At 39.6% G+C, this 24,010-nt stretch overlaps 1 protein-coding gene across 6 annotated transcripts in view; it reads right to left on the bottom strand.

Annotated features, from left to right (window-relative positions):
- Positions 1 to 24,010, bottom strand: part of CERT1 (ceramide transporter 1) — a 106,299-nt gene that overhangs the window by 77,829 nt on the left and 4,460 nt on the right. For all 6 annotated transcript variants that reach the window (XM_059694322.1, XM_059694321.1, XM_059694317.1 and 3 more), the window contains 2 exons: positions 20,460 to 20,594; positions 9,895 to 10,011 (listed from right to left, as the gene is read on the bottom strand). In XM_059694322.1, the coding sequence (XP_059550305.1) occupies positions 9,895 to 10,011; positions 20,460 to 20,594 (252 nt within the window). The remainder of the gene's footprint in view (positions 1 to 9,894; positions 10,012 to 20,459; positions 20,595 to 24,010) is intronic.

Here is a 24,010-nt window from a genome sequence, read left to right as displayed (position 1 = left end):
ACTACGAACAATCATGCTTAAACTACATAATCTTTACTCCCTGGAATGGAGATAAGAAACGCCCTAACCTTTGTAATAGAGATTGATAGGATTGAATCAACTGGTATAAATACAGTTGTAACAAGACAGAAACACTCAGAACTTAGAACACAGAATTCAGAAGACAGAACCTACACGGAGCCTGGAGACAGAAGAACTTTGCTGGAGAGAACATGGCAAAAGATCCTGGACTGAACCTGACTGTAGAACATGGCAAGAGAACCTGACTAGAACCTGGTGACCAAACCTGGCTGGAGATCTCAGACAGAACCTGGCTGGAGAACCTAGCGAGGGAACATGGCTACTGAACCTGGCTGGAGAACCTGGACAGAACCTGGCTGGAGATCCTAACCAGAACTTCGCTGGAGATCCAGACCAGAACTTGGCTAGAGATCCTGGCTAGAGATCCTGGCTAGGCTGCTGATCAACTGAACGCTGTCTCCGTGTCCTTCCTTCTTCTCCGACTCCGTCCACACCTTTGGGGACCCCTGGACCTGCTGGGGTTGGACCCCAGCATCTGGCGCCCGAACAGGGACCCTTAGGTAAGCCTCCCATTCCCCTAGGTAAGCCCCACTCTTGGGACGGATAGGATTCCACCATAGGAAGAGGGTGGATAGTCTTCACCGACTCCGTCCACAACTTTGGGAACTCCTGAAACAGGATTCCCTTAGGTAAGCCCCCCCGCATTGAGAACCCCCACACTCGGGACAGATAGGACTCCACCAGGGTGCTATAGACCCCCCTATAGAGGATAAGTAGGGTAAGAAGGTGGATAGTACAGAACTTAGATTGAGAAGATGTGCCATACTGAGTCTAAAGAAAAAAGACTCTGTATTGATCTTTTAACACATATGCTTGCTAGCAGAGGAATTAAGGTTACTCCCAGACAGAACGTTTTATATAAGAAGTATGTCCATGCTTTTCTGAGGAAGGAAAGGTAAATGTAAAGGCATGGGAGAAGGTAGGCCCAAGGAGCCTTATCCTTAACCCCACTGCAGCCTTTCCACCCCGGGAAAGTGCAGGATTGGCAAGCTCTCCCTGGGGTGATAGATCAGGACTCAGGTAATAGCGGAAAGCGCCAATCCTACTCTTAAAATGGATATAAGAGAGCATTTGGGGTTTTTCTTTTTAATTCCTGCTTTTAAAAAATAAAAAAGGGGGAATTTGCCGGGAGCCGGTCCATCCTTGCTGTTTCAAGGGACCTGGCATATATGGCATACGGTTCTTAATATGTTTGCTCACCTTCTTGGCGCTGTGTTTTAACCAAGGTCACCTCTCCGAGAAAGGTTGAATCCCCAGGTAGGGATTTTCCCCTGAAGTAAGGGAGGGAATAAAACCCCTCAACTAAGTGCCAGGCGGGTAATTAATCACTTTAACTACGAACAATCATGCTTAAACTACATAATCTTTACTCCCTGGAATGGAGATAAGAAACGCCCTAACCTTTGTAATAGAGATTGATAGGATTGAATCAACTGGTATAAATACAGTTGTAACAAGACAGAAACACTCAGAACTTAGAACACAGAATTCAGAAGACAGAACCTACACGGAGCCTGGAGACAGAAGAACTTTGCTGGAGAGAACATGGCAAAAGATCCTGGACTGAACCTGACTGTAGAACATGGCAAGAGAACCTGACTAGAACCTGGTGACCAAACCTGGCTGGAGATCTCAGACAGAACCTGGCTGGAGAACCTAGCGAGGGAACATGGCTACTGAACCTGGCTGGAGAACCTGGACAGAACCTGGCTGGAGATCCTAACCAGAACTTCGCTGGAGATCCAGACCAGAACTTGGCTAGAGATCCTGGCTAGAGATCCTGGCTAGGCTGCTGATCAACTGAACGCTGTCTCCGTGTCCTTCCTTCTTCTCCGACTCCGTCCACACCTTTGGGGACCCCTGGACCTGCTGGGGTTGGACCCCAGCATCTGGCGCCCGAACAGGGACCCTTAGGTAAGCCTCCCATTCCCCTAGGTAAGCCCCACTCTTGGGACGGATAGGATTCCACCATAGGAAGAGGGTGGATAGTCTTCACCGACTCCGTCCACAACTTTGGGAACTCCTGAAACAGGATTCCCTTAGGTAAGCCCCCCCGCATTGAGAACCCCCACACTCGGGACAGATAGGACTCCACCAGGGTGCTATAGACCCCCCTATAGAGGATAAGTAGGGTAAGAAGGTGGATAGTACAGAACTTAGATTGAGAAGATGTGCCATACTGAGTCTAAAGAAAAAAGACTCTGTATTGATCTTTTAACACATATGCTTGCTAGCAGAGGAATTAAGGTTACTCCCAGACAGAACGTTTTATATAAGAAGTATGTCCATGCTTTTCTGAGGAAGGAAAGGTAAATGTAAAGGCATGGGAGAAGGTAGGCCCAAGGAGCCTTATCCTTAACCCCACTGCAGCCTTTCCACCCCGGGAAAGTGCAGGATTGGCAAGCTCTCCCTGGGGTGATAGATCAGGACTCAGGTAATAGCGGAAAGCGCCAATCCTACTCTTAAAATGGATATAAGAGAGCATTTGGGGTTTTTCTTTTTAATTCCTGCTTTTAAAAAATAAAAAAGGGGGAATTTGCCGGGAGCCGGTCCATCCTTGCTGTTTCAAGGGACCTGGCATATATGGCATACGGTTCTTAACATGTTTGCTCACCTTCTTGGCGCTGTGTTTTAACCAAGGTCACCTCTCCGAGAAAGGTTGAATCCCCAGGTAGGGATTTTCCCCTGAAGTAAGGGAGGGAATAAAACCCCTCAACTAAGTGCCAGGCGGGTAATTAATCACTTTAACTACGAACAATCATGCTTAAACTACATAATCTTTACTCCCTGGAATGGAGATAAGAAACGCCCTAACCTTTGTAATAGAGATTGATAGGATTGAATCAACTGGTATAAATACAGTTGTAACAAGACAGAAACACTCAGAACTTAGAACACAGAATTCAGAAGACAGAACCTACACGGAGCCTGGAGACAGAAGAACTTCGCTGGAGAGAACATGGCAAAAGATCCTGGACTGAACCTGACTGTAGAACATGGCAAGAGAACCTGACTAGAACCTGGTGACCGAACCTGGCTGGAGATCTCAGACAGAACCTGGCTGGAGAACCTAGCGAGGGAACATGGCTACTGAACCTGGCTGGAGAACCTGGACAGAACCTGGCTGGAGATCCTAACCAGAACTTCGCTGGAGATCCAGACCAGAACTTGGCTAGAGATCCTGGCTAGAGATCCTGGCTAGGCTGCTGATCAACTGAACGCTGTCTCCGTGTCCTTCCTTCTTCTCCGACTCCGTCCCCACCTTTGGGGACCCCTGGACCCGCTGGGGTTGGACCCCGGCATGCCACCTAGCTATTTTAAAATAGTTTTCTAATAAGGTTATGTCCAATTTAACAAATGAAGATGTTAAGTAAAACAAAATTAGAGGAAAAGCACCAAAATCAAGCTGACCTCAAGGCAGCAAGGGGAGGGGGGTTGGGGGGGGCACGGCACACGTGGAGATTTCATTATGGCAAATAGCAACACAATTTTTAAAAGATCTTTACAATGAGTACTAGGTACATTTACAAGTCTCAACCAATAAGAATCTTTAGGTAAGAAGCTTTTTTCACACCCATTTCAAGTAAAATGTACAAGTTATTTTCGAAAATTGTTTTCTACATTATTTCCTCAGACAGAAATTCTTTAACTTCTCAGGTTGAGAATAAACCTTTCTTCTGAAATTAGTCAATGGAGCTTCACATATGAATTAGTGGGCCTTCACAAAGGATAAGAACAAATCCACAAATGTTAAATTACAAAACAACTTCCCACTACATAAAATCAGCATCTGTAAGAATTACCATTTGGATTCTTTCTCCCTAATTGTGCACTTTCCTATGACTCATCATGTATGGGTAATTTCCAAAATGTGAGAGGAGAGTGTGTGGCCCATGACCACCAAAATTTCAGAATCTAATAAGGTTGCTCCCTTATGGACATAAAGAAATGTCATGATTACCACAAACTCTGTTAGAACCAAAAAACTTAACTTTTTCAACATGATTCCTAAATTTGATAGTGTCAGGAGAGCCTTTCTGCTAGTTTTTCTTTCTTTTTTTTTCTGAGGGTGGTGGTGGAAGTGATACTGTTGTAATAACCTGGTAATTATTTAACAGCAAAGAAGTAAAAGGAAGGACTATATATAGGCACATCATTGATACAGCTTTGGGAACAAGCTGCATTTAACATTCTCCAAGTCTATTCCCCGCTGATTGATGGAGGAAGGTACTAGACAAAGGCAGTTTAGAGACATGCCCAGTAAGATCTGAGTGACATGGGAGGCTAATTGCCCATTAATCACACCTGGAAACAGTTAACTGGCCAGGATGGCCATGGCCACTGCAAGTGCACAAAACCTGAATAATTACAAAATAGATCCAGAGACATAGAAACATGGAGCAGACTGATGAATCTGAGAGGGGATGGGGGAGGGTGGGAAGAGATTACCCGAAGAACTTATATGTATATATGAAAAACCCATGGACACAGACAATAGTGTGGTGAAGGCCTGGGTTGGGAGCAGGTTAGAAGGGGTCAAGGGGGGGAAAAACAGGACATGTGTAATACTTTCAACAATGATGATAAATTTAAAAAAATAAATGATGAAACTATTTTAAAATAACCCCAATACCACTATCACACCTAAAAATACATAATTACTGAATATCAAATATCTCATATTCAAATGTCTTCAACTAACTTAAGCACCTAAATAATGTCCAAATGCTGAAATGATACTAAATCTCTTTCACTTGGAACAAAACAAAACAAAACCTGAGTATTTAAACTTCTCAACCAAGAAGTGAGCTCTTTCACATGCTGGCCGTCTGCAGGGGGGCTGTGCTCCCTTGTGCCAGTAGTGGGGCTCCACATATGGACTAATGGACTTTAATCAGGGCCAAGTGCTTATCCACACCCGGCTGCAACATGGAACGGAAACTCTGGACACTAGCCTTGTTTCTGACTTTACTGAGCTCCCAGATGCACCTCTCCCAGGACTGGCTTAAGGGACAGGGGACTTTGGAACCTGAGAAATTTAACTCCATGCCAATAAAGCCTTTTTCCACATTCCACCCCCCCCCCCCCCGTGGGGGCTTCTGAAAATGCTTCTTTCAGCAGTGCCCCAAGATCCTTGCTCCCCCAAACAACAGGGGAGTTTCATCCGCCAGCAACAGAAGTACATTTCTTTCATGGTAAGAAAAAACTGTGTTTAGTCAAAATCACATGTATTATAATTGTAAAACATTCTAGGCATAATCCTATAACTCTTTTAAATAGTATCAATAGCCCTAGCTGGTTTGCTAAGTGGATAGAGCATTGGACTGCGGACTGGAAGGTCCCAGGTTCGATTCCGGTCAAGGGCACATGCTAGGGTTTGCAGGCTTGATCCCCAGTAGAGGGAATGCAGGAGGCAGCCAATCAATGCTACTCTCTCATCCTTGACGTTTCTGTCTCTCCCTCTTCCTTCCTCTCTGAAATCAATGAAAATGTATATAAAAAAGTAAATAGTATCAATAGATGATTTATGATATTTCCTTGACAAACTAATTATGCAGAAAATACAGAGGTCCTTTGATAATTCAGAGACACATTTTTATTAGAAAAGTATTAACTGGATCAAAGAAACAACCATCTTAACTTTACATTCATACAGCTTTTTCTTTTTAAATAATTTTCACAAACACCATTTCATTGACCTCAAGACAACATGGGTGATGACCAAGAGATTTAAATACAAAAAAAATCCCACGTCTTAAAAATCATTTATTTAGTGTTGCCTTAAATCCAAGGAGAAATGTAGAATATGAATGGACTCCACACAATAAAACCAGCACACTATTTCAAAATAAAATTACTGGTCTGGTATACTGTGTCCCTTTCTATATTTTAAACTGAAATAGATCTTTCAAATTTAAGAATGACCTCAGGAATATCTTTCTTCCACAGGGGCCAGTCTAATGTCACAATGAATTGTGCAATTTCTAATATACTGAGAAAAGTTATATAATAGAATCATCTTTTAAAACTTTTCTTATAGTGAGCAAATTACTCTGAAATGAATACCAAGGAGGACAAAACAACAGAGCTACACAAAAAATATAGAACTCTACATTGTAATTTTGTCAGTAATTATTCTAATACCAACTATAAAGATTAAAAGAAAAAGAAACCCACTTCAAAAATCATGTATTTCCCCCCATGCTTTAAAATACTGAAAAATTATTTCAACAGAAATTTTATGTGCTCAATGCTTTGCTGATTACTACACAAAGAAGTTGTATAACTGAAACTTTAAGAAGCTTATGGTTTAAAATAAACACAAGAGATATGAAGAACATATTAAAATGAGAATATTGAAATTTAAAAAGCCCATGATTTAAGCCAACAAAATACATTTCAAATACATACATACTTATAGGATGACAGAAGTGCTTGCTGGCCAAAAGCTCTGGTTCTTAGGTCAGATAGACCTGGGTCTGAATGTTGGCTCCTTCACTAATTAGCAGTTTGATTTTGGACAAATTACTTAACCTATGTCTCAATTTCCTAATCTGTAAAAATAGGATAATAATGTTAAACTCATAAGTTTGCGAGACTAAAATGAGATAATGTATATAGTTTATTACCATATCTGGCATATGTGAATTCTCAAAAATGTTAGCTATCATTATCATCATCACTACATTACTGTTAAAAAGGTCCTGTAAGATAGAACTGCTAGTGTGTGTGTGTGTGTGTGTGTGTGTGTGTGTGTGTGTGTGTGTGAGAGAGAGAGAGAGAGAGAGAGAGAGAGAGAGAGGGAAAAGTGGACTAGTACACAGAAGTTATTATAATGAGCGTAAGGGCCTCCTGGAAGGAAAAGAACAGAAACCTTGAACTTCTTCCAAATATTACAAATTACTCAAACCTGTCAGGTAATAGCAAAAAAAAGACAACGAAAGACCATCTGATGACATTAAAAGAGAAAAAGACAAACCCGCTATTCCAAGTGTCCTGTCCAACCATCATAAGGACATATGGGACCATGAGGAAGTAACTATGAATTGAATGAGTTGGAATGATGAAAATCCAGGTCAACTTTAAAGTACAACACTCTTGGTTTATCATAACGGGGTTATTTTGCTTGCTTGCTTGTTTGTTTGTTTTTTTTTTTGGGGGGGGGCGCACTGTCATCTTTCCTTCTTTAAGTAACTTACCAGTGTCACAAAGCTATTACATAATAGTGCCAGAATTCAATCCCATATTTGTCAGACCTCAGAATCCAGTATTCAAACACCAATTAATACAATGGAAAGCTCTTTTTGACAATCCATGGGCAGAAAGATGAGTTCATATATGTCTTGCATATATATGGTAGAAATCAGATGATATACTATAACCTGCACAAGGTAAACTTATGGAAATTATTTTTAAACATAGAAAGCGAACCAACATAAAACTGAATCCTAAGAAACTAGAAGGTAGTATAGTCTCAGACAAGTTACTTAATTTTAATCTAAACCTCAGTTTTCTCTTCTGTAGAACAATACTTCCATCACCATCATCATCATTATTATCATCATCACCATCATGCCTTAACAATTTGATATTAATTTTGAATAGCAATACAGCAATTCATGCTTAAATAGTAAAATTAATAAACGTAGATTCCACATTCAATGTTCTTTAGTGAGATTGAAGAATGAATTAGAAAACATCTCACTACCTCATTCCTAAAAAATAAAAGTAAAAAATAAATTGCTGATTATATTTGGTGATAGCATTTGAATTTTCTCCCTCCATGTTAGTTTAATAACTCAATTTACTTTTACAATTCACATGCAATTTACATTTACTGATAGGTTGCTTAGTTGGCATATATCACATATTTTACATTAAAATTTAATAATTAAGTATTAAGAATAACAATTATTATTCCTTCTTTCTTGTCTATGAATAAAATATCTTTAGAAATCTGAAAGAAAACGTTTACAATGTATCTGGAACTTGCTGCTGACTCTCTTTTCTAAGAACTTAAATTCACCAAAAATCTGTTACCTCAGCTTAAGTCACAGTGCTCTGAAAGAGACCCAAAGATTATATCTATCTGTTGTTCAAAGACACAAAGAAATCAATAATATGGAAGAAATATATGCTTCATGTATACGTCTTAATTAAAAAAGAAAATACAAACTGGAAGTATGCTAAGAAAAACAAGCAAAATAAAATGTGCTTAATTAAACAGAAAAAAAATAGCCCTGTAATCTAAATCAACTAAGCCTTTAAAAATCATCCCAGTTAAAAAAATAAAAATTAGTTCTACTTAATAACATCTTTAATCATTAAGAGGGCTGGCCCTGATTAAATTCACAAACTAGGCCATTCTCTTTATGTGCATTTAGCAACTCTCACTGAATGCGGACCTCTTCATCCAGAAACACCATGGTATAATTTAGTGAATTTAGTTGTAGCTCCAAAGCCCATTCTTTTTTCCACTATGTCATGAATGGGAAGATATATCAGCCACTGTGGTAAATAACTTTATATATATTATCCCATCTATTCCTTACACATACTAAGAGATGAATTATCATACCAAGGGCCACATATGTTATACTTGGCAGAGGCTGCAGTGTCTGATTCCAGGTAGGCCAGGCTCCAACGCAGTGAGAATCTGTAATTCTCATCTCTTTTTATTATTATTATATTTTTTATTTTCATCTCTTTTTTAAATAACAGAAAGCTGTTCCCATTTTTAGACTTTCTAAATTAATACTAAGATAATTAAGATTCACAAAATTTTTATTTATTTTTTATTATTTTTATTTTAGAAAAAGGAACATTGAGTTGTCTCCCATACTCACTCTGACTGGGGATCAAACCTGCAACCTGGGTATGTGCCCTGACCGGGAATCGAACCTGTAACCCTTTGGCTTCAACCATCTGAGCCACACCAGCCAGGACCACAAAATTTCAAAAACCAATATAATACTAAAGCTAAAACAGAGATTAAAAGAGGGACATCACCACCAGTTTTCTTTAGGCTGGGAAAAATTCAGAATCAATAATCAGACAATAAAAGCTAATGCATGATCAATATCAAGAAGAATGTGCCTGTGGTATCCAAGGTCAGACTGGTTTTTCTTGCTTTGTGTGTGTACATATTTTGCACCTCTCAACCAAAACAGGCGTTTCAACTACAACTCTGTAAAACCCAAATGAACAAGTATAGGCAAGTATGTGAACATGTGCAAAGTTCCCTTGAAGTCACTCAGGAGTGGCATGGTAAATTTATAATTTTCCTTATTCCTTGGTTTACCATGGTATACTGAATTAACTAATAACGCAGATTTATTAATATCATAGCAGAAGTCAAAGACTAGCTTTAAATTACAAGAATGTGGCATATATATATATATTATCCTAAAGGTTTATTATGAGATATTTCCATACTTACCAAAAAAATGATTTGCAAATGTTTACACTAAGAATTTATCCAAAATGGTTATAATGAGCCTAACATTGAAGTTTTTAAATATTAGGGTTTTACAATCCAATGTTATTTCAAAAATTCTTTTATCCAGATCATATAAATGGCATTTATTATGAAGCAAATCCTAAATTGAAAAATCAAGATTTGGTTTACTAAAAAGGGCATATTTTATTTTAGTTAACAATTAAAAATATTTATCATAGAAAAGTCCCTTAGAAATAAAAGTATTTCACAAATTTAATTCTGTACTGCTTTAATTTTACCACCCAAACAATGTACAACTTTTCAGTAACACACAATATATCTCAAGATGGACAAGTAAACACTGGAGACCCTACCTTGTGCTGTTCGATGGCATCTATCCACTGTTGTCTGTGATCTGGATCCTGAGCACGAAGATACCAAACGCTATCATTTACACTAATATCAAATCGACATTCATCAAAATCATGGGGCTGTAGAGAAAAAAGTAGAAAGTGAAAAGCAAAACTAATTATATTCTTAGAAGTATCATACTCTACAGCAATAAACATAACCCATTCTGGCTGGTGGGACACTCTTGTTATTCTTTTGTTTTTCTACTCAAGTAACTTTTTCGTTGTTTCTTTTTTTTTTTAATCCTCACATGAGGATATTTTTTCCATTGATTTTCAGACAGAGTGGAAGGGAGGAGGGAGAGAGAGAGAAAAACATCGCAAGTGACACAATGATTGGTGCCCAAATGGGGCCAGGAATAGAACCTGCAACTGAGGTACATACCCTTATATAGAACCTGAGACCCTTCAGTTCACGGGTTGATACTCTAACCACTAAGCAATCCAGCCAGGGCTCAAATAACTTTTTTGAAGAGTCCTCAGATGAAGAGTACAACAAGGATAAAGTTACCAAACACTAAATTTCATTCACCATTCCTACAAATGAGGTGACACAAGCTATAAATGTATTTCAAAAAAGTGTTTTTCATCAAATGCTTTTAGTTAGCTAAACTAATGGAAACATTACTGAAAGCACAATTAAAAAAGGTTCAAAATAGACCAGCTGGGGTGGCTCAGTGGCTGAATGTCAACCCATGAACCAGGAGGTCACAGTTCAATTCCCGGTCAGGGCACATGCCAGGTTTCGGGTTCAATCCCTAGTAGGGGGTGTGGAGGAGATAGCTGATCAATCATTGATGCTTCTATCTCTCTGTGAAATCAATAAAAAAGATTTTTTTTTATTTAAGAAAAAGGTCCAAAATAAGTCTTAGGAAAGACATTACATTTTTTCTGCCTCCATTATTCAAAAGTAAATTCTCATCATGAAGAGTTTGATTTCATTAAATTTTATAAACAAGATGTTTTTACATTCTATCACAAAATAGTTAACATTTTCTCCTAAGTATCTCAAATTAACTTCTAGGCTTTTGTATGTCTTTGATAGTAACAGTCAGGAGAGCTTTCAATGAAAAGCAAAGATAAAATGAATAATACATCAGACTTATGTTAGATAGTGGAAACTGCCTGCTTTTGAGTCAAAATGTAAACACAGTGAAAATGTCAACTATTTGGTTTAGTGTTTTACATTATTCATAAGAATGTATAAAATTAGTATCTTAATTTTTTGTCCAATAAGTGAATTACAATATTACAGAATCACATCATTGTCTACTGGATAGAGTACAGAGATTCATCAATGTAACAGAAAACTTATTTGCTGAAGAAAATTTACACTTCGCATTTCCAGGGTTTATTGTTTATTCTCTTCCCCCTTAATAGCATCAATCTTTTATCTTTATCAATTTATTTAGCAAAAATTATAGAACTCCACAATGTTCTTTAGCCTATGAAACTATTTCTTTTAAGATTAAGACAATAAACCACAGTTCTGACTGGCTAAAGTATACACATTAAACATTTCCTGAATCACTATGACTACTAGAGGCCTGGTGCGCAGATTCATGCACTGGTGGGGTCCCTTGGCCTGGCCTGCGGGGATCAGTGGACCTCTGCACTGCTGCAGCCTGGCCTTACCCGCCAGCTCATTGGGCTCCAGCCTGCTGTCTGAGTTGAGCCCGCACAGCACGAAGCAGTGTGCAAAGCGGCGCCGGGTAGAATTCTGAGCCCGGGCTGGGTGCTGCGCCGCTCCTGCTCATCCCACTCCACTGCACCTGCCCCCAAATGGGGCTGAAAACAGGGCAGACTGAAAGTGTATATAGGCTACAGCAATAGTTCTTCTTTAGAAAAAATGCAGTAAAATTAAATTTTCTATTCAGTTGTACTTCCATGATACTACATCCCACTCAACCAGAACTGTGGTACTACCAAAATCTATCCTAGCATATTCTCTAAAATTCTTTAGATTATTTCTTAAAATTTCTGAGTTTTCCTGATTTTTTATGTTTACCCCATAGCCTGATCATAATGGTATATATCTCAGATAAGTTCACAGAAGTTCATTTCAATAATAGTAAGGTCTAATAACTACAAAAAAAAAAAAAAGCTGAACAGAATACCTTCTCCGTGGATTATACAGCAATTTTAATACAGTTAGTGTATGAAAGAAAGATTAATAATAACTACCTTTAAATTGTATGATTAGGACTAATTGCCTTAATTTGTTTGCCTATATATTTTTCTATAAATCACGTGTAATACTTTTGTTAAAGGACAAAAGTGCTGACTGATACGTATGGAAGTAGTTTGTAGAGTTGAAAAATCACCATTTTGTCAATCATAGAAAAGATTGGGTGGGGTAGGCACCATAAATAGTTGAAAAATCATAAGGCCCTCTTCCCTGATCTCTAGACTTTCACTCGGTTGCCTTCTCTATTATTTTCTCTTAAATGCCTATGATGCATCTCAATATATCTAAAACTGATCTGATATGCCTCCCTCCCCAAACTTCTCTTGCAGGTTTCTGAACTTTCGGAAATGGTAACTACCAACTGCTTAAACCTGAAATCCTATGACTCCTCATCTTTCACACCCTATAAGGAATCCACCAGCAAATCTGCAAATCTTGTCAGCTCTACCTTCAAAATGAGTCTGGAATCCAATCATTTCTCATAATCTCTACCGTTACTACTGTGGTCCAAGCCACTATCACCTTTCAACTGAATTATTTGCAATAACATCCTAAGGCTGTCTGATTCTGTTTTCCTACTTCCATCTCAGCATTTGTGACTCACATTATACTTCTACTGAACAATCATGATCTAAACCATTCATTTTTACCTATCTATCTATGTAAATAACCAACCAATGACATATTTATGCACACCTATTATTTACCAAGCACTACTCAAGGCACCGAGAATATAATGGTGAGGATGAACTGCTATGATCCTATGCAGAGATCACATTGACCAAATAATCACACACAAAATGTAAAACTTCAAATATAACAAGCCATAGTTAAGAAAGGTACACCATATTGAGAAAGCCTATAATAAAAGGAAGTAACCTAGTTAGGGGAAGGCTTCCAAGAAATAATACTTCAGCCAAGAGAAGGATGAAATGAAATGAACAAAGAAGGCTCTAACAGGTTTTGCTCAGTGGTTAGAGCATCAGCTTGCAGACTGAAAGGTCCCAGGTTCCATTCTGGTCAAGGGCATGTACCTTGGTTGCAAGCACATCCCCAGTAGCAGGTGTGCAGGAAGCAGCTGATCGATGTTTCTCTCTCATCCATGTTTCTAACTCTCTACCCTTCTCTGTAAAAAAAAAAAAAAAAATCCTCTCCAAGGATATTAAAAAAAAAAAAAAATGAACAAAGAAGGAAAACATTCAGCATGTAACCTGGTTGGAGTGGCTCAGTTGGTTGAGCATCCTCCTGTACACCAAAAGGTTGCTGGTTCAATTCCCTATCAGGGCAAATACCTGGCTTGCGGGTTCAATTCCCAATTGGGGCACATAGGTGGTAGGCAAACTGCGGCTCGCGAGCCACATGCAGCTCTTTGGCCCCTTGAGTGTGGCTCTTCCTAAGCCTTAGGAGTACCCTAATTAAGTTAATAACAATGTACCTACCTATATAGCTTAAGTTAAAAAAATTTGGCTCTCAAAAGAAATTTCAATCGTTGTACTGTTGATATTAGGCTCTGTTGACTAATGAGTTTGCCGACCACTGGGTTAGGCAACCAATCAATGTTTCTCTCTCTCCCTTCCTCTCTCTAAGCAATAATTGGGGGGTGGGGGGGAGAGCATATAAAGATCTAGGGGCCCAGCCGGTGTGGCTCAGTGGTTGAACTGAGTGGGGAGGTCATGGGGGCATGTAGGAGGCAGCTGATCAATGATTCTCTCTCATCAATGGTGTATCTTTTTCTTTTCTTTCTTTTTCTTTGTTTTTTCTTTTTTCTTTTTTTTCTATGTCCCTGATTCTATTATAATCACCAGATTATTCACTTGATTCTTAGATTCACTTGTTGATAGATGCATATTTGTTGTTCATAATTTGTATCTTTACCTTTTTCTTCTTCTTCCTCTTCTTAAAGGATACCTTTCAGCATTTCATATAATACTGGTTTGGTGGTGATGAACTCCTTTAGCTTTTCCTTATCTGTGAAGCTCTTTATCTGACCTTCAGTTCTGAATGATAGCTTTGCTGGATAAAGTAATCTTGGTTGTAGGTTCTTGCTATTCATCACTTTGAATATTTCTTGCCATTCCCTTCTGGCCTGCAAAGTTTCTGTTGAGAAATCAGCTGACAGTCGTATGGGTATTCCCTTGTAGGTAACTGAGTTTCTTTCTCTTACTGCTTTTAAGATTCTCTCTTTGTCTTTTGCTCTTGGCATTTTAATTATGATGTGTCTTGGTGTGGTCCTCTTTGGATTCCTTTTGTTTGGGGTTCTCTGCGCTTCCTGGACCTGTAAGTCTATTTCTTTCACCAGGTGGGGGAAGTTTTCTGTCATTATTTCTTCAAATAGGTTTTCAATTATCTTGCTCTCTCTCATCTTCTGGCACCCCTATAATTCTGATGTTGGTACGCTTGAAGCTGTCCCAGAGGCTCCTTACACTATCTTCGTATTTTCGGATTCTTTTTTCATTTTGCTTTTCCAGTTGGGTGTTTTTTGCTTCTTCGCATTTCAAATCTTTGCCTTGATTCTTGCACTTCTCTGGTCTGCTGTTGGGAGTCTGTATAGTGTTCGTTATTTCAGTCCGTGTATGCTTAATTTCTAGTTGGTTCTTTATCATAACATTGAGGGTCTCATTAGTTTTCTTGAGGATCTCACTACATTTATCGGCGGCTTCTAGACAGTTCTTAAGAGACCTTAAAAGTATGGTTCTGAACTCAATATCCTCCATTGACAGTTTTGTCCTGTTTCTTTGTCTCCACATTTTTTATGCTTTCTTGGTACACCCCCTAGTGGTCTTTGTGTGCAGTCTTGTTGTAGTTAAGCCTTGATTGTTGTTGGCAATACCGGGGGTGATTTGACCTCCAGGCTAACTGGCTATGAGCCTTTGTTTTTTCTTGATAATCCTCACCCGAGGGTATTTTTCCATTGGTTTTTAGTGAGTGGAAGAGAGAGGGAAAGACAGAAACATTGATGTGAGAGAAACACATCCGTTGGTTGCCTCCTGCATGAGCCCTGACCAAGGCCCAGGTTGGGAAGGAGCCTGCAACCAAGGTATGTGCCTTGACTGGAATGAAACCTGGGACCCTTTGGTCTGCAGGCTGATGCTCTATCCACTGAGCAAACTGGCTAGGGTTCATCAATGATGCTTCTATTTCTCCTTCTCTGGAATCAATAAAAACATCTATTTTTTTTAAAAAGATCTAGGGCAGGAAAGAGCAAGCCAGATAAGATCCTGAAAGAGGTATATAACGTGATTGACGGTGACACAGTGAGAGGGAGTCCCCTAGAGATGAGAGTTAAGAAGGCAGGCCCTGGCTGTGTGGCTCAGCAGTTAGAACATTAACATGCCCATTGAAGGTTCAATCCCCAGACCCGGTTTGAGCACATTCAGGAGGCAACCAATCAATGTGTCCTCTTACACTGATGTTTCTCTTTTTCTCTCTCCCCTTCCCTCCTGCTCTCTCTAAAAATCAATGGAAAAGCCTGGCTGGCATGGCTCAGTGGTTGAGCGTCCACCTATAAACCAGGAGGTCATGGTTCGATTCCCAATCAGGGCACATGCTGGGGTTGTGGGCTCGATCCCCAGTAAGGGGTGTGCAGGAGGCTGCCAATCAATGATTCTCTCTCATCATTGATGTTTCTATCTCTCCCTCCCTCTCCCTTCCTCTCTGAAATCAATAAAAATATATTTCTAGAGTTTATAAAATGTCTTAAATATATTTGCCAGAAAAACCTGTTTCTAAAGGTTATAAAATGTCTTCATAAGTTGCCAAGCTAAAGAATGCTAATTGCTTACTTATTAATTTTCATTGGAAATTGAAGTTTTAAGGGTTAAAATCTCATCTGTAGGAAAACTTCTAAGGTACAGTGTATGGGCAAACATGGTTATAAATTAAACAGCCAGGGCTATGAAAAAGCAAAGACGACTGCTGGGTTCTTCCCTGCTCTCTGCTTCCCCATTTTTCAGCTTTTGCATTTCTTCATGCATCACAGTATCTTTAAACTAGACTCAGATGAAGGAATTTAAGAGCTGACATTACTGAAAAGAAACATCTTATACCATTGCCAAGGTTTGATAGAGTCACTTCAAGAAAACGCCAAGTTGGTAACTCCTTCTTTTCACAAGGAGCTCCCAGGAGACAGACACTTTAAAGATCAGTTGACTGCCATCTGGAGATTTGTTTATTGAAGACAGCGTCAAATAAAAGACACTCTCCAACCTCATTGGACGGGAACTTATCAGGCACCTAACTGCGAACGGACATCTTACTCCTGTCTACAGACATCAAAGACTCTTTGAGGAAAAGAAGCTGCCAATACCAGAGGTAGACAACTATCCCAAGACATCAATAAGGCCTGCATATATACAGATTGATACTGAACTCAGCAAACATTTTGTTTTATTGTCTTTACCTGATTGCTAATGATATTAGTCACAATAATATATTTATTCTGAGTTTCTCTATATAGTCAAACTATTTATGATTACTGAACATGTATAAGATAATTGTTAATACTCTTTTCATGACTTATGTAAATGTTATACTAGATGCTAAATATTAAAAAAGTGACAGAAACTTGACCACGATATTGCACAGGACAGAAATGATCAGAGTGTAGTTTTTACTCAATGAAGGCCATTAAAATCTTGAGACAGCATGGGTACTTGGGCTCAGGATCCCAAGAACGCCAGATAAGAAAAATGCAGCACTGACATCACCCTGCTGCCCCTTATGTGATCCCAAGGACCCCAATTAGCCACAAGAAACACCAATAAGAATGTCACCAACCCTCCACTTTCTGGCTCTCCCACTCCCACGAAAGCAGAATTTTACCTCCCTTCTAACTGCTTGCTTCTCCAACCCCATATGGAAAATTCTACAAGCTCACCTTTTTGCACAAACCCACTTTGTCCCCAACTTATAAAAGCAGCCAAGCAGAGCCAGACCCTTGAGCCAGTTCAGAGAACCTTCCTTTCCCCTGTGCTGCCTCCCTGTGCTTGAGCATACACTTAATAAAAATCTGTCTGGAAATTCCTTAAGGTTTCCTCTTGATGTCTCTATCTTGGGAAACCCAAGAACCCTAATACTGCTAACAACCTGATGCCTGCCATTTTGGGGAAAAATCTGACTCCCATGGTTACGGTACTGCCTCATCCCCAATGAACAAGATGCCATCGATACTGAGACTTTCTAAGAATAAGCCTTTCCTAGCACTGTGAGACCACTCTATCTGACCAAAATACTGGTCATCAATGCATCCTTCAGATTAATGTATGACTAAGGGGAAACTGAAAAAAAAAGAAAGGAAAAAAAAGAGAAAGTAACCTCACAGGGTGATCTGATGATAAATTTGTAACTTGCAAATTAGGTAGGTCATGGTGGTAGGCATGCCCCAGACATGTAACTTCTTTACTAAAAGTTTATCTATGCTTTAAGTAAGCTCTGTCCATTGTTTCTGTACATCTAGGTTAACACCCTTTGAAATAACTGCCCTGAAGAGAGCACACAATCTTATTAACTATCAGTTAATCCAATTCCTGCCTTGCTTTCTCCCACCTCCATGTAATCTTCCTTACTTTCCCTCCTCAATTTCAAATGCATAAAAGAAGTTGCAAAACTGTTATTCTCAGGGAGTATTTGAAACCTTGCTTCCTGGGTATGTACTGTCAGTTTGGCTCAAATAAATGTTTATAAAAATTAAAGAAAAGAAAAAACAACCACCAAAGTTCTGCATGCAAATATAAGTATAACAACAAAAAAAATCTACAAAAAAAGTTTTTCCTGAGCAGACTCAATGTACATACTCATTAAAAATTTTCCTTTGCCCCGAATAAGCCATGCACTATTATCATTGTCCATAATTTAAGATAGGATAACTATATTTAAATCTACATAAATTAGCATGGTACTCTAGAAATACTACTACTTAGTAAACAATAAAGATAAAATTTCATTCCTTCCTATTTACACATTAACCATCAACATATTATTTTCAAAGAGTCAAATATGTAACTAACAAACATGTGGCAATATGCAAAAAGGAGGCGAGGAACCTAGGAAAACACTTCAAGAAAGTACATTTCTATGCACTATTCTGTCTTCTAGAATGGATAATGTTCTACCTTAAGAGAAATAAAATCCCCAAATAATAAACTAGATACAATTTAAAAATACACTATAATGTACCAAATACCAGTCAAAATAAATACTGAGCCTTTACATTTAAAATATTTCTTTTTTTGAAAAAAATTTTTTTTATTGATTTCAGAGAGGAAGGGAGAAAGAGAAGGAGATAGAAACATCAATAATGAGACAATCACTGATCGGCTGCCTCCTGCATGCCCCACACTGGGGATGGAGCCTGCAACCTGGGCATGTGCCCGGACCAGGAATCGAACCATAAACTCCTGGTTCTTAGGTCGACGCTCAAACACTGAGCCACACTGAACGTGCTCAAAATAGTTCTTTTAAAACTGTCCCTAAGAATGGAGAGTAGTAGTTCAACTCTTAACACTTCCAAACAATTCCTCTATAGGTTTTTCTATCTCAATACTCAACTAAGCTTTTGTTTTCAAACTTGGAATATCCAAAAGGAGCAGAATGTATGAAAAATAAAGGAAAAATACTATAAGATTTTTCTTAAATGTGAAAAATAAAGATATGTCAGATTTAGATATCAAAACAGATCCAAAGTGCTTTCTACTTTTATAAGCAATATAAAGCCTATCATAATGTGAATTCTCTTTGAATGTATTAGTAAAATCTAGATTAAGTTTTAACATACCCATTTTCAGAATTTAACTACAAACACTACCTTCACTGACCTGCATTCAAGGTATGCTGACCACTCTCTATTAGTATGCTATTTTTAGTATATCCAGGCACTTCTGATCCCACTAGTTGAGATATATGCTTAACCGGTTAGTTGGTTGTTCCCAAGCCTGATTATGCCAGTTTACTTGTTATACTTCTTACATAATTTAAGTAAACATTATGTAAGTGTATGAAATACAAGTACAAAAAGAGGTTTGTTCCTACGTAAACTAAGTTGAATGTAAACCAAGTAATTACTCAGTAAAGGTGAGTCAGTCCTTTAAAAGGTATTGAATTAGATAAAGGTAAGACATCTGTAAAATATTAGAAAATCATTAAAAGTCAGAAAGAACCTATATTTAGAGGGTTTTTTTTTAAAGTATCTTTAAGCTTTTATTCTATTTTAGAGATATCAAAACTGGAAATTAGAAAGCATGCATTATGAATATAGTTTACACAAGATCAACTTAACTCCACATTCAAAGACATGGTGTTAGCTATACATAAAAAATTTGGTAAGCATAGATTTATATATTTTGTTAAAATTTTAAAATGCCGACATACGTTTGTTTTTTTTGGTTAATCCTCACCCAAGGATATTTTTTTCATTGCCCTTTAGAGAGTGGACGGGAGGTAGGGAGGGGAAGACAGACAGAAACATCGATGTGAGAGAGGCATCACATATGCCCCAATCAGGGTCAGGGATCAAACCCACAAACCAGGTACATGCCCTTGACCGGGAATTGAACCCAAGACCCTTCAGTGCAGAGGTGGACACTCCAATCACTGAGCAACTTGGCCAGGGAAAGATATGTATTTTTTTTATTTTCCTGCTTTACTGTAGGGAGGCGGCTATAGGGTTAAGCCTCAGACTGACCTGTTGGCAAAGCCACAAACAAGTCCCAGCTTAGAGGGCACAGCCCTCTTAGCATAGTTAGGCTTGACCTTGTGATACTCCCTAGATCTTATCTGGGTAGCTAATAGGCTGAGTGAGATACAGCAAGTGCTACCAAAACAGTGAAACTCACAAGAACACTGTAACTATGGTGACCACTACCTTGTTTACCTCTGGCTATAAAATAAAGGGTCAGCTTGCTCTCTATGTGGTCTCAGCCAGGCACAGGAAGATCCACCTAGACCCAGCTTATTCTGTCTTTTCTACATCCTTCACCGCCCCCATCAGGCTCACCGAACCCTTGGCTGAGCTGGCCCGGCACACTTTACTATTTTTAATAACCTACCAACCTCAACGGACATGAAACCTTCTAACATCCTTTTTTTTTTTTTTTTCGGAAGGCCTTACTTAAGGGCTTGCTATACCAACTAGATAATTATTACATGTCTATATAAAATAATAGCATGTAACAATAAACATTCTAAAATAGCTTTATGGAAAAAAAAGTATTAGATTATATACTCCACAAGGGCAAGAATCTTTACCTATTTTGTTCACAGATGTATACTAGGTAGGTAGAATAGTTCCTGGTGTATAGTTGATGCTCAATAAGTATCTGTTTAATGAAAGACAACAGAAACTTACCGTGATGACAGCCTTGCTAAGACAGATGGATCCTCTGCAGCCATACTCTGTCTCATCTTCAGATTTGTAGTAACTCAAAGTATTATTTTTCATAACTACCCAACGATCTTGCCATCCATGAATGTAGTTTGTCCACTGGGAATAGAAGAAAGGCGGGGTGGAGAGGGGTGGGGGGAGGAAAACAAAAAACAGTAAGTCAGTATTTTAGAAATCCAAACTTTCTAAAATAGCAATCAATCTGATTTTAAAACCAAAATGTGAAAAGTTCTAACGTAATAATAATTAGTAAAAATAAGAAGTGGAAAGTTGGTATTTTCTAGATTGTATAATGATTTTCAGTAATTTTTTATAAAATAAATAGATCAATATAATATAATATTTTCTTCTAACATTTGAGGAATAAAATAGAAGCAGATTTCAGTTTAAAATTCTGCTTTGCCTCTTGCCAGGCTGGGCACATGCCTGGTTGCAGGCTTGATCCCCAGTAGGGGGCGTGCAGGAGGCAGTGATGTTTCTCTCACTGATGTTTGTATCTCTCCCTCTCCCTCTAAAATCAAAAAAAGCATATTAAAAAATAAAATAAAATTCTGCTTTGCCTCTGCACAGCAAAGGAAACCAACAAAACAAAAAGGCAACCAACCAAGTGGTAAAGATATTTGCAAATGATACTTCCGATAAAGGGCTAATATCTAAAATTTGGACAGAACTCATATAACTCAACAACAACTTCAAAACAATTCAATTAAAAAATGGACAGAGGATCTGAACAGACATTTTTCCAAGATGACAAACAGATGGCCAATAGGCATAGGAAAAGATGTTCAACTTCACCAATTACTAAGGCAATGCAAATCAAAACCACAATGAGATATTACCTCATACCCATTAGATCAGCTATTATCAAAAAGACAAAAAATAGCTCTAACTGGTTTGGCTCAGTAGGTAGAGCGTCGGCCTGCTTACTCAAGAGTCCCAGGTTCGATTCCGGTCAAGGGCATGTACCTTGGTTGCGGGCACATACCCAGTGGGGAGTGTGCAGGAGACAGCTGATCGATGTTTCTCTCTCATTAATGTTTCTAACTCTTTATCTCTCTCCCTTCCTCTCTATAAAACATCAATAAAATATATTTTTTTACAAAGACAAAAAATAACAAGTGTTATAGAGGATGTGGAGAAAAGGGAACCCTCTTGCTCTGTTTGAGATTATAAATTGGTGCAGTCCCTATGGAAAACAGTATGGAGGTTCCTAAAAAAATTAAGAATAGACTATCACATGGTCCAGCAATTCCTCTTCTGGGTATTTAATCAAATATGAAAATACTTTTTTGAAAAGATATATGTACCCCTATGTTCACTGAGGTATTATTTACAATACCATGATATGAAAACAACTTAAGTGTCCACTGATGAAAGAAGATGTGTGTGTGTGTGTGTGTGTGTACGCTCACAACACTATTCAGACAAAAAAAATAAAATATTGTCATTCTTACAACAAGATGAAATATTATCAGATGGTGTGGAAAAGAACAAGAAATATGATTTCACTCATATGTGGAATGTAAAACAAAAAGTAACAAATAAACAAAACAAAAACAAACTCATAGATACAGATAACAGACCGGTGGTTACCAGAGGGGAAGGGAAGTGGTGGAAGGGTGAAATGGGTAAAGAGGGTCAAATATATGATAGCGGATGGAAATCAGACTTTTTGGTGGTGAGCATGCAATGGAATATAGAAATATTAAGTTTCAGTTGTATACCTGGAATCTATATAATGTTATTAACAAACTAGAGGCCCGGTGCACAAAAATTTGTGCACTCGGGGGGGAGGAGGGTCCCTCAGCCCGGCCTGTGCCCTCTCGCAGTCTGGGACCGCTCGGGAGATAACGACCTGCTGGCTTAGGCCTGCTCCCAGGTGGCAGAGGGCAAGCCCAATCCCTAGGTGCAGCCCCTGGTTGGGCTCAGAGCAGAGCTGATTGGGGAGTTGGGGCGCCGCCCCCTGTCATGCACAGAGCAGGGCGGACTGGGAGGTTGCGATGCCACCCTCAGTCACGCTCAGGGTAGGGCTGATTGGGGGGTTGGGGCACTGCCCCGTCACACTCAAGGCAGGGTCGATGGGGAGGTTGTGGCACCACTCCCTGTCACGCACAGAGCAGGGCCGATCAGGGGGTTGGGGCGCTGCCCCCTGTCATTCACAGAGCAGGGCCCATCGGGGGTTGGGGCTCCGTACCCTGTCACGCACAGAGCAGGGTCGATCAGGGGGTTGGGAGGTCCCCCGTCACGCACAGAGCAGGGCCGATCAGGGGGTTGGGGCGCCGCTCTCTATCACCCACAGAGCAGGGCCGATCAGGGGTTTGGGGCGCCGCCACTCTCACACTCAGGGCAGGGCTGATGGGGAGGTTATGGCTCTACCCTGTCACACACAGAGCAGGGCCCGTGGGGGGGAGGGGTTGGGGCGCCGCACCCGGTCACACACAGAGCCGCAGGGCAATCAGGGGGTTTGGGCACTGCCCCGTCATGCTGATCCCGGTGCCGGGAGGCCTCATGGCTCCACTGATCCCGGTGCTGGGAGGCATATTACCCTTTTACTATATAGGATAGAGGCCTGGTGCACGGGTGGGGGCCGGCTGGTTTGCCCTGAAGGGTGAAAGTTACTCCTATAGGAAAATTTATGGTGTTCATAATTACATCAAAGTAAACTTTGATGTAATTACACTGAGGTGCCTGGCCAGCCTGGGTGAGGGGATGATGGCTGTTTGCAGCTGGTCACACACCCTTCAGGGTGGCCAAAACTACTTTTGTTTAAGTTACTCCTAGAGGAAAATTTATGGTGTTCATAATTACATCAAAGTAAACTTTGATGTAATTACACTGAGGTGCCTGGCCAGCCTGGGTGAGGGGATGATGACTGTTTGCAGCTGGTCACACACCCTTCAGGGTGGGGGTCCTCACTGAGGTGCCTGGCCAGTCTGGGTGAGGGGCTGAAGGCTGTTTTCAGGCTGGCGGGTGACTGAAGCTCCCAACCTCTCCTTTTTTTCTTTTTTTTTTTAATTCTGGGCCAGCTTTAGCTCTGGCTCCAGCTCTGAGGCCTCTGCTGCTGAAAGCAGGTATCTGGTTTGTTTGGGTTCTATAATCGAAACACTGTATCAACTCCAGCTCTGAGATCCCGGCTCGCTGAAATCAGGTTTCTGGGGTTTTGTTTAGTTTCTATATTTGTAACAATGTTTCAAACTGCAAGCTCAGAGGCCGGAAAGGCAGCCGGGGAATGTTGGTTTCCTCCGTCACTGAAGCAAGCAAGCTCATGTTAGCTTCAAGCTGCCTGGCTGCTGGCCGCCATCTTGGCTGGCAGTTAATTTGCATATTGCCCTGATTAGCCAATGGGAAGGGTAGTGGATGTACGGCTAATTACCATGTTTCTCTTTTATTAGATAGGATGTTACCTTAATAAAATTTTTTTAAAATTATACTTTGCTCTTTGTGTGTTTTCATCCTCCCCTGCTCACCACCTCATGACACTTAAATTATTTTGGTCTCTGCTACAATTAAGATTA

Source organism: Myotis daubentonii, chromosome 4, assembly GCF_963259705.1.
Source record: "Myotis daubentonii chromosome 4, mMyoDau2.1, whole genome shotgun sequence".
NCBI lineage: Eukaryota > Metazoa > Chordata > Mammalia > Chiroptera > Vespertilionidae > Myotis > Myotis daubentonii.
This window is presented reverse-complemented; position numbering and strand designations above follow the sequence as displayed.